This window comes from Ammospiza nelsoni, chromosome 5, assembly GCF_027579445.1.
Source record: "Ammospiza nelsoni isolate bAmmNel1 chromosome 5, bAmmNel1.pri, whole genome shotgun sequence".
Lineage (NCBI taxonomy): Eukaryota > Metazoa > Chordata > Aves > Passeriformes > Passerellidae > Ammospiza > Ammospiza nelsoni.
The window spans coordinates 46873886-46885983 of record NC_080637.1 but is presented as its reverse complement, the minus strand read 5'-3'; the positions used below and the strand labels follow the sequence as shown (position 1 = coordinate 46885983).

The 12098-nt window shown below is 41.0% G+C and overlaps 1 protein-coding gene across 1 annotated transcript in view; it reads left to right on the top strand.

Moving 5' to 3' along the window:
- The first annotated feature begins 211 nt into the window (after positions 1–211).
- Positions 212–12098, top strand: part of SLC5A8 (solute carrier family 5 member 8) — a 29645-nt gene continuing 17758 nt past the window's right edge. Inside the window, exons 1-6 of the mRNA XM_059471989.1 lie at positions 212–617; positions 2706–2771; positions 6690–6741; positions 8250–8317; positions 9172–9326; positions 10719–10859. Of these exons, the coding sequence (XP_059327972.1) occupies positions 285–617; positions 2706–2771; positions 6690–6741; positions 8250–8317; positions 9172–9326; positions 10719–10859 (815 nt within the window). The 5' untranslated portion in view covers positions 212–284. The remainder of the gene's footprint in view (positions 618–2705; positions 2772–6689; positions 6742–8249; positions 8318–9171; positions 9327–10718; positions 10860–12098) is intronic.

Below are 12098 nucleotides of genomic sequence, written 5' to 3'. Positions count from 1 at the left end.
GACACGCGTGGGGACCTCGCGGGCGCTCCGCGGCGCACCTGTCCCGGCGGCGGACACCGCACCTGTCCCACCCGGTGACACCGCACCGCACCCTGCTTCTGTCCCGCTGGTGTCACCGCACCGCGCCTGCCCCAGCCCCGGCGGGGGGCACCTGCCCGGGGGCCCGTTCCCATCTGCCTCCTCCTGCTTGTGCCATCCCGTGCCAGCCCTGCGGAGGCAGCAGCAGCCCCTCTGATTTTGGGGAAGATTCTTGGTTCCAAGGGTGAGTGAGTTCCTCGGGCAGAATGGGGCGCTTCACCGTGTGGGACTACGTGGTCTTTGCGGCTATGCTGCTCATCTCGGCCATCATTGGCATCTATTACGCCTTCGTGGGAGGAGGGCAGAAGACATCAAAGGACTTCCTCATGGCAGGCCGCAGCATGAGTGCCCTCCCGGTGGCACTGTCCCTCACCGCCAGCTTCATGTCAGCCGTCACGGTGCTGGGCACCCCTGCTGAGATCTATCGCTATGGTGCCATCTTCTGCATCTTTGCCATCACCTACGGCCTGGTGGTGCTGTGCAGTGCTGAGATCTTCCTGCCTGTCTTCTACAAGCTGGGCATTACCAGCACCTATGAGGTAAGGTGGAGTGGGGAGAAGCCCTCCCCAGCTTTTAGGGAACTGGGAGGCTTCTCATGCCTACTTTCTACATGTCTGCCCTCCACCTTCTCTTCCTCCAAATTCCCTGCACTCTGTGCTGTCCTATGTCACCACACTCCAGAAAGCAGGCTGCAACCCTCTCTGTCCCCAAGTCTGCCCACACTGTCTCTGCAGGCAGGTGATGCTCACCCCTGCTGCCTTAGCTAGGAGCTGTGTCATACTAGATTTATTTCCTCATGCCAGATACTCAGTTCAGTAGGTGGAGTAATCCTAATGCAGATTGGATGGTGACATGTCATTAATCATCTGTAATTAATATACCCAAACCAGAGCACAAAAGCATCTACCATAGGAACCAGAGTTATCGCATCACATCACACTCCCTCCAGATTAGTTTCTAAGCTAAGGTGCAACCACAAAAGTCACCCTTTGGCAGAGTATGTATTTGTACTGTTCCTAGAGATTTTGAAGAGACTCCTTGTCACCTGAGGCTGTTTACACTACTGAATGTCTTCTCCCTCATGATTATACAAGGAGGTCAACAAATGCTCTCTGTCTGTGAAAGTTTGTACTTCCACCAAAATAAGGCTGAGCTGGTTTTAAGCACAGCATTCAAGTTAGAGTGACAGCCATCAGCACAGAGATAGCTGGGGTAGTGGGATAATCACCGGTGAAGTCTGACAGTTTTGGGATGGGAAAGCATCTGGTCAGTGCTTTCTTCTGATTCAAAATGTCCATACAACCTGTTTATCTTCCTGCATGGAGATAGGTCCCAGCTGCAGATTTGGAAGCAAACTGCTCATTTTGCAGAGGACTTTGGGAAAGGAGCATCGGTGCAGGTGAAAGTCCTTGACTGGCTACTTTGGTCTTTAGCATTTTATTACACTAAACAGAGACATTGCAGCACTGGAGGCTGAAAACAAGATTTCTGTTAGTGAATTTAGATAAGAATTCACCAACAGAACTCTCTGGTGTCATCCAGCGTATTTTAATCTACTAATCTTTGGACTGTCATGATGATACTTCAATAGGGCTCTTTTAAATAAAAGCTTATGATCATGACTGGAAACTCACTGTTTATCTTGGTGTTGAATCAGTAATGTGCCTATAAAAGATATATCTTCTTTTTCTGGACAGAGTCCAGATTTTTAACAACCTTTTGTGTCTGTCTGTTGAAAACTGGGGGTTGAAAACTGCTTCCTTGTGTGGACATGCTCATAGATCACATTTTACATGCTCAGTTTGTGAGTGAGCCCTTTGAGGTGCTTCAGTGTTTATGTTGATTGGACAGATTTGTCAGGCAAATGAGATTTCTTTTGTACAACCGCACACTGAGAGGGTTTTTAGGATAGATGGTGGTAAGAAATCTGCTCTACAGCATGACAGACTAATTTAGAGGTTGTGCTGTCCAACCTTGATAGAAAAGTGAGGGTTCTTGTTTCACAAAAGGATAAATTTTGACTTATCAGTAGACTATATCAGGCTGCCTTGGGCAGTGGAGAATGTGAGGTTAATGTGGGGAGAAGCTGCTAATTGCTGAAAATCTTTTGCCCTCTCTTGTAGCAGTTCAAATGCACACACATAATGCCAGAGTTTCCACACTAAGATGTAGGAATAGTCACAAGGTTTTCTTTTTTCTCTCTGATTTCACAAAACTAGTGGGTTCTGTTTTTCTGTTTTTTGGCTGCTATGTCAAACCTAAACTCTTAGGTTTCCCTGTGCAGAGTTAAGAGTTGCACTTGATTACTCTTGTGTATCTTTGCTCCTTTCAACTCAGCATATTTAGTGATTCTGTGATAATACGTTCTAGTCTTTTCTGTAGACACCCTTGTATAGTGACTAGCTTATGTCTGCTTCACTTGTTTGTGTTTTATTACCCACTGGTGAAGTCTGTAAAGAAAACCGAGTTGAAAGAGATACCAAACAAGGGGACTCTAGGAGTTTTGGCCATTCATGAAAATGTAAAAACTACACTCTGCTCTTTCTGTATTGCATATCACTTCATTCCAGTCCTATCAATAATGCCAAATTTCAATGTAAGCATTTGTTTTTTCTTCTTTTTTGCAGTATTTAGAACTTCGGTTTAATAAATATCTACGCCTCTGTGGAACGGTCCTTTTCATAATACAAACGGCAAGTAAACCTCAAAGCTGTTCTGTGGTCCTTGGGGCCACCAGAATTATTTGGTTGGGTGTAACTGGCTGTTTTCTCTGAGCAGCTGAGGAGGTTACCACAGTGCCTGGGTGGCTGGGAGCAGGAGAAACAAAGCTCTTTCTGCTGCTCAGCAATGAGGTGGGGAGCACGTGCTGGGCTCCCTGCAACCTGGGTCTCTGTGGGCACTGTTGAATGCCCAGAGCAGTCACTTGACATCAGCACCATGCCCAGAGACAAGTGACCCTTCACTACAGGATAGCAGTGTGAAGAGCAGTGATTCACTTGCCTGCTGGAGAAACCTGCAATGAGTTCAAAATGCAAACGTGAGCCAGTTATCTACAGCAGCAGTGTTCATCCTTGGCTGGGTGGATTCTCAGAGTCTGACTAATTCTCAAGGGTCAGTGAGAGGTGACAAAAAAGGATGTCAGGAACTGTCATTTACGTACTGCACAAGGGTTTGCGCCACCATCGCCACTGGAAAAACCTTAGGTGTCTGTCTGCAAACTGAGAATTAGAAGATTACTACCCTGGGGCATGTTAAACTAATGCAATCTCTGAAATTATTGTTGGTAAAGTTTGCTGTATCTGGCCCTTTCAAAGAGTCCATACAGGACCACAGCTTCCAAATGTCAGTGCGCATATGTCAAATGCACCAGAACAAAAATGTGCTCTTTTCACAGTTTTGAAGTGGACTTGTGGGTAATTCAAAGTAAGCATGACTATGCCATCAGAAAGCTTTTTAAGGTACATGCTTGTTTTTGTCTATTTTTGTATTTTTTTAAAGCACACCAGAAGTCACAGGGCAATCACACTTGCACCAGTAAGATAGTTCCCAATGCAGTGCTCATTACTGATTTGGGCAGTGCTGCTTAGCTGGTTTTTACAGATACACAAGCTCATGGAAAAAGTAGAGTGCTGGCATGTGTGAAACCTCATGCTGTTTCACCAGCACGTATGAGGACATCACAGTTGCGTAAGTTGGAAGAGCTAAGCATAATCTTTGCCTGCAAAGATAAGAAAAATAATTCTATGCAACTTAAATACATGCTCAAGGAAATTAACCAAAGATCTATATGTGGCTTTCTCTGCTAAGCACTTACAATTTAACCTGAATAAGTTAAATACTAGTGAGGAAAGAAACCTCCCAAGGTTTTAATGGTGCAATTTTAATTCTTCTGTGAATATTAATTCTTTAAATAAGGTAAAGAAAAGGATTTATAATAATACAACCAAAAAAACCCTACTGAAGATTGTATCAGTCCTGTTTAAATTGACACAAAAATGTTATCATAGTTTTGACAAATTTTAATTTCTGATGATTCAAGGATTCTGGCACTTATTCACTGTGTATAAGAAAGCCACAAGTTCTCATGCTGAATCCCTTGAATGAAAAGGCTTGAAGAGGTATGAGTTTGACTGATGGACTATTAAAAAGAAAAAAATTAACTTCATGATTGCATCCAAAGCATTGCAGTCAACAGCTAAATATTCTGATGGAAACCAATAATGAGTGCTGTATGTACTGGAACCAATATTATTTAATACCTTCATTAATGACATAGATAGTGAGAATGAGTGCACCCTCAGCAAGTTTGTGGATGACACCATGCTCAGTGGTGTAGCAGATTTGCTAAAGGGAAAGGACACCATTCAGAGGGACTTTGACAGACTTGAGGAGTGGCCCCATAAAGTTCAACAAACCCGTGTGCAAGGTCCTGCACATGGATTGGGGCAATCACAAATGTCAGTATAGATTGAAGGATGAACTGATTAGGAGCAGCCTTGCAGAGGAGAACTTCGAGATAGTGGTGGATGAAAAATTTGACCGAGCCAGAAAGTCTGGTCACAGCCCAGAAAGCCAATTCTGTCCTTCACCAAAAGAAGTGTGGCCAGCACTTTGAGGGAGGTGATTTTCCCTGTCTACTCCACTCTGGTGTGACCCCACCTGAAGTACTGCATCTGGCTGTGGGGTTCCCAGCCCAAGGGGTACATGGACCTCTTGGAGAGGGTCCAGAGAATGACCACAAAAATGGTCTTGGGGGTGGAACACCTCTCCTGTGAAGAAAGGCTGAGAATGTTGGGATTAATTGTTAAACTTGGAGAAGAGAAGGCTGTGGGGAGACCTTATTGCAGCCTTTCAAAGGGGGCTTATGAGAAAGGTGGAGAAAGACTTTTTACCAAGGCCTATAGTGACAAGACAAGGGATGATAGTTTTAAACTGAAAGAAGGTAGATTTTGAGTGGATAGAAAGAAGAATTTATTTGCAACAAGGATAGTGGGCTACTGGACAAGATAGTCTGGGGAAGAAGTGTGATAGCCCAGCCCTGGAAGTGTTCAAATTCAGGCTGGATGGGGCTCTGAGTTTTGATCTACTGCGAGGTGTGCCTGTCCATGGCAGGGGCATTGGACTAGATGTTTTTTAAAGGACCATTCCCCCACAAACCATTCTATTATTCTACATATCAGCCTCACATGATGACAGTCACTGTATGGACAGCAAGTCAAACACTGACTGGGCTAGACAGGTGTCAGGAGCTGGCTGAGAGGTGGAATAGGTAGTTTCAGAAGATATTCACCAGGGACTAATCAGGACTGGCAGCTTTCTTGTCATGCAAGCTATATATGAAAATCTAGAGAGGACTCATGACACTGAGAGAAACAAACATGCACACACAGTGGCAGGGTGTAGCACACAGGTAAGAATAACTATTTGCCCAATGGCCCCCCTGTCCTTTCTGGCATGTGCTTCTAGCAGGTGTGCAGCAGGGGATCAGGGCAATTAGGTTAGGCTGGGTGGAGAAGTTTCTGCACACTGCTTTCCTCATACAGGTAGAGAGCTGCTCACTCCCATTACCTCTTGGATCTGTCCCAGCATAGCCACTGGCCATGTGGTAGAGCTCCACCTCGGGGACTGGCTTTGATCTGCTCAAAAGCCATGGCAAGTAATTTAGTGGTTAGCAATCCTCCTCTGGTTTGCCACCTGTGCCTAGGGTGGACACTTGCAGGAAGGGCAGAAGCTGGCTGAATTCTGGATGGCATCTGATTCTGCTGTTTTTCCATGCCCAAGTCCCATCCCTGTAAATCAGAAAGTCAGAAGAGTCCAGCCATAGAAAGCTGATGCGCGTCAGCTCACAACCTATTGGTGATCCAGATGTTTTGAATCAAGACCCTGACCTTCACAGAAGTTATCAGCATATTGGAAGCTGCATTCTCCTGACCCATGTCACAGCTGAACTTGTGGCAGTAATAACAGTGATAAAGAAGTAAACAGGATTTAAAACCATATACAAAAAAAGTTGAGGATATCAGTGTATGAATCCCATTGTGCCCACAAAGGTAGATAGACTAGCTCCTTGATTTGTCTGTGTCTTTACTGTGGTTGAAAATATAATTGTGTATGGCTTTGTTTTACAGGCTGAGGGTTATAATTCCTTGTAACACTATCCGTAATGACTAACTAATATCATATTTTGTGTTCTTACTCACATGAATTGTAGCAGTATCCATACTGTAAGGCATATTGATCTTGAGACAGAGAAAATGATAGTAATAGATTCCTTGACAAACCATGTGTAAATCTCATTAACTTTCTTATGCTCTTGTTTCCTTTGCAGTTTTAAAGGAATAGAATAAATTAATTATAAAAGGCAGGAGAAGATGAAGATGGATTTTATATTTAGGAGTCCTTGGTATTTGTTTTAAGAACTCTAGGGTATGAGATTGTAGAGCTTAATAGCCTCAGACATTTGTCTTCTAATTGAAATTATTTGTCAACAATGATGAATTTAGAAAATATAGACTACCTAGATACCTGAAAAGAAATCATGTCAGAAAGTTATCACCTTTCTAGGAATTTACATTTATTTTGATATTTCCTTTTTTTTTTTTCCGCTCTAGACTTTATACACTGGTATTGTCATTTATGCTCCAGCTTTAGCACTAAATCAAGGTAAAATGAGTATACTGTAACTGTTCCTCTACTGATATAATTTCTTCTTCATGTAGTATTGGTATGGTGGGGTTTTTTTTGGTAATGCAACGCATAAAAATATAGCTCAGGGCTTGACTGTGAAGTCTTTTAATGGGAACTCTGAAGTCCTAGTCCCTTAATCCCTGCCTATAAGGAATTACAGAAGAGATTTATGGGAATACTAGCTCTCATTTACTCTACCTCTGATGCAATACCTGTAGATAATGGTTTATTCAGAAAAGTTGAGAAGGCTTAAGTAAATTTTTAAGGCAATCCAGGCAGTAAAGACAAATTAAATTCTTCTGGTTAAGTGCTATTATTCAAGATGAGAGCAAGGCAAAAGTAAATATGATTTTGGGCTTCCTGGAACTGTTTAATGGGGTCTGTCCTTTTTTCAGGAAAACCAAATCAACAGCAAAGAGATTGTTAACTTAAGATGTTTATTGTGATATTTACAAAGTTAAATATTTCCATTTTCTACTTCACAATGACTCTTTGATTTGAAAATGGGCCACATTCATTTCTAAAAGGGCAAGAGCTTTTCTAAAGAGCCATATTAAACTTCTAATCTGACACCATCAATTTTGTTAATTTGTCAAGAAAAGGGAATAACAAAATGCAAATAAAAAGTGAATCATTTTGGCTAGAATCAAGTCACAGTTGTTCTGCTCATTGAATTTTTTTTGCCCTGTTCATTGAACAAAAAGGAAGAAAAAACCCAACTCTCTCTCTACTGGTTTCCTCCAGTGTATAAGTTCCACAGGTTTTGTGTCTTTGATATTTATATTTGCCTTGCAAATACATGCTAAACCAAGCTATGACTTAGCTGGCTCCTAGTCAGAGTAACTTATGTTTTTCACTAGTTTTGTTTCACTGTTTCTCATTAGCCTGAGCTCTCTGTCAGGGAGCCCCCCATGCCCTGCCTGGCAGCAGGTGAGCATGCCAAGCTGGGGCAGTGACAACCTGTATGTCAGCCACAGCACAGTGTTGTATAGCAGGAACATGTAATCCTTAAGAGAAGGAAGAATAGAAGAAAGCCTTTTGCTCTGATACATTTCTTCCAGGAAATGTTTGAAAACCTTATCTCTGTGGGGAACCCCCAAACTGTTTACTTGCTTAAATCCCTGCCTAAGGGCTCGGTACCAAATACACAGGTGTTTCAAGGAATGACATATATTTTAAAACCTTCCTGAGTTGGGACATATTGGACTTGTTGTTTGGGAGTATTCAGATTAAAGGCAATAGCCTTTATTTTTTGTCCTGAAATAAATCTCAACTTTCTAGCAGTTTCCAAATCTGTAACAACTGTTTCAGTTTTACAGCTGGTTAGGGTGAATCCCATGGTTTAAACACACTAATCTTTTCATTGCCATTTATACCTCCTACTTTTGCATTTAATTTATTTCTAGCCCTTTTCCAATAATTTGCCTTCAGTCTTTTTGTCCCCAGTGCCTCATTCACACGGGTGTTTTTTCCCTCTCTTTCAGTCACTGGCTTTGACTTGTGGGGCGCAGTGGTGGCGACTGGCGTGGTCTGCACATTCTACTGCACACTGGTATGTGGGCCCTTCAGTTGAGAAAAATGGATTCATTTCACCACTCACACCAAATATGGAATTTATTAAAAAGAAGCCTAATAATCAGGTTACTCCATGGAATTACATTTTACAGGTGTAGCCACAGGACCATATTCATCCGGGGACTTCTCTGAATGCATAGACAGCCTCTATGCAACTGAAATATATTTTGTTATGATACACTCAAACTTCTGTTGTTGCTGAAAGAATAGCAAAAAAGGTAGATTTCCATTTCTAAGAATTCTCCTGTGATTTTTCTAGTAGGGTTTTGCTGTGCAATTTGTCAAACTGCAACTGTAACAGTCTTGTGTATTATTGAATAGAGCCACTGAAAATAGCATGCCACATGAACAGATTGGTCTTTAATTCAGTGTTAATTGACCAAGTGTCTAGATGAAATGATGAAATGGAACCTCAGTGACAAATTTATTTGCATATGGTGGATTAACTAATGTTTATTTTTATTCAGATGAATGGTATACCTTCTGGAGTTAGTGGTACTTACTTACAGAAAATAAGATGAGCACTGTCTGAAAATCTATCTTTTGGTACAAACTTCTGAATCAGGTTTTGTGGTGAAGGAAATACTGGATTAAACTGTGTGTATGGCCAAAGTAAATCCCCTACACTTCAAAGAAAGGCCAGGATGTCCTGAATAGCTTCCAGAATACAATTCCTAAAGACATCAGTACAGAATTAGTTCCATTAAAGATGAAGATTAAATTAATCTATTACCCATAATACAGATGGCAGTGCTTCTGTTAGTTGAATGTGAGTGCAAAGCAGGAGTGCTGCTGCCTTGTTGTACCTGATACATGCTCTTCCTCTTGCAGGGTGGTCTGAAGGCAGTGGTGTGGACAGATGTTTTCCAGGTTGGAATCATGGTTGCTGGATTTTCATCTGTGATTATACGAGCTGTGGTGGTTCAGGAGGGAATTGGACGCATTGTAAATGATTCCTACCATGGAGGAAGATTAAACTTCTGGGAGTGAGTTTGTACTTGCAGAGGATGTGCCTCTCTGTTCCTACAAATAGAGCTCATGTGACTAACTGTGAAATTAAACTGCTACTGTAGGAGGAGGATGGCAGAAGTTGTGACTCAGTTTCTGTATATTTTTAAACAAGCTTACCTTGTTTGAGGGATATTTTTTAGGTTTTACTCCATGCAAAATCCTGGAAAGAGAAAAACCTTTTTACTTTGTCAAGTAGGTATTTTAAGGATTCATTTGGGATTCCACTGAAAGAGAATGGTAAATAGGACAGCACATTTGTATTTATAATTGCAATTTGCAAACAGCTGATTTGGCATTTCAGTGACTGGACCAAAACAAATGGGAAAATAATAATTTTTGCCTAATCTGAAAAGGGGAGGATTTTTTTTCCTGCAAGAAAAAGTAGAAGTAGTTTTAATAGTATTTTACCCTCCATTATTGTAAGTAATCTTAGCCTAAAAATGTCACTTTAAAAGTTCAAGAATATTCAATCTGACAATGTTGAATCAAAGACCATTTCAATTAAAAATGTTACTGTACCTTTGATGAATACAAGATTCTTCTGAGAACTGCCAGCCATTGCTGTTAGTTAAAGTTCAGTATGACAAGTGTTGTGATTTGTCCTTTATCTATCAGTTCACAACATTAATCAGGTTATTCTGTAGATTCTTCACCAAATTCTTCAGTAAATAATTCATCTGTGGGTGATTTTTTCTCCTTATTAACAATAATTTATTTCAATCTGTTTGGCTTATTTGCAGTGGTTGTACTGCATTGATTCTTCTCCCGGTCACTGAGTTCACAGATGGAAAACAAAAAGGAGTAAAGGATGTAATAGGTGAAATAATACTACAGTGTTCACCAAGATAAATATAATTCATTGCTATATGAAAAGTTTGATTTAAAAATAATAATTGCTCATGGCCACCTAAAATCTGCTGTTTACCTAGAGGTAAACCAGCAAAATGTTTTATAGAGCCTCTGTCCACAAAGGCTGGGATTGTAAACACACCTTTATACTGGTGTTAGACTGATGTCCCTCTAGATAAGCAGGCACATTACACTTTTTACTGCTACATCATTTCATCACAACCATCACAAGCATCATACAACTTTACATAAGACTGTAGTTTATAGGCAAATAAAGCTTTCCAGCTTCACCTTTGGACAGTTCAGAGTGTTTCACTGGCTCAGGATGTTAGCTCTGAGTTTTAAAATTTGCCTTCTATGGCTTAACGTAAAGTTAGAGTAACTTGATGTTCAAAATCTGGCCAAAGTTGCTAGTAGAACAAGCATGGAGAAATTATTTCTTCTAAGCATTAAGGTCTTTACATATTAAGAAGACTTTCATATTCTGGATTTGCTTTCTCTTTTTCCTTTCATTGTAGCTTTGATCCCAATCCTTTGCAAAGGCACACCTTCTGGACGATTGTTATAGGGGGGACTTTCACGTGGACTGGTATATACGGGGTTAACCAGTCTCAAGTCCAGAGATACATCGCATGCAAAAACAGATTCCACGCAAAATTGTAAGTCTGTCTGCAGGTACTCTCTGAATTTAGCAGTGGTTGTTCTTTATAAGAGAGGTTTTTTTTTTAAAGGAATGAGTGGGTATTTTGTCTGTATAAATTGCATTATAAAGGCTAACAACTTTTGCCTTCTGTTTTGTGGACCAGGTAGAAGAAATTTGACACAGTAATTACTGGTATGTGAATGACATGTGTTTGCTGTAACATTGAACTTTGTGCCTGAATTTTTCTCTGCACCAGTATTCTCATATTGAAATAGCTGCATTAAGTTTATGTGCAACCTAAAGACCAAATATTGTAGTACTTATGCTGAAGTCATATCAAGACAGTATCTTCACTATGAAACCTAAATCATTGTGTGGGGATTTTTGCATAAGTAAAGACTAAAATATTTTCCTATAACAATGAATATAGGTATGAAGAAATCCAGAAATGACTTATTCATTGATAAGCTGAGCAATCGTGTATTTTGTGTTCATAATAATCATGACATATTTTTTAAGGAATTAACTGTGGAAACCGGCAGAGGGTTATGTTTTCCTTGAGTGTAAACATTTCTGATGAGCCTTTACTCTAGAATGGAGCATATTTACTAGGTCTATTATCTTATCTTTATCTTTAGAACCATTCCATTAGTTCACAGCACAGGATTTAAGAATTACTAGTGATCTCATGAAAATAATTTGTAGAAGAAATATAGAAGCACACATCATAACTATAGTCCCTGTACATTTAGTTATTCTGTGGTACAGTGACATAGAGAGAAGAAGTTTATGAAGGCTTTCACTTCATAGGCTAGCAGAATACCACAAAATCATGCACCATTTACAACTGAAATATTTTGTTTATATCAGTAAAGAAAATCTGCTTTTCAGCCATTTGTGCTGCAGACAGGAATGAGCTGATGCTCGTTATCCGGTACATTTTCAGCATTCCGTGACACGTCTCCTGCATACCAGGTCACTTCTCTGCAGCCTGTGGCACATGGCTGGGTTCTAGGTTCTCAGCACTGCAGAGGCAGGAGGCACATCCCACATCTCCCTGGAATGACTGTGTATAGGAGAACAGATGCATACATTGTGCCAGATTTGTGTGCCAGTCAGGCTGTTCTTCCCAGCACCTGCTCCACTCAGGGCTGTGCCCCGCTCTTGGGCCCTCCCTACCCTCTTTGAGAGCAGAGACACTTCCAGAGTGTTTCAGAAGCAGAATGTGACCAGAGGGAATTTGATACCTCAGGGT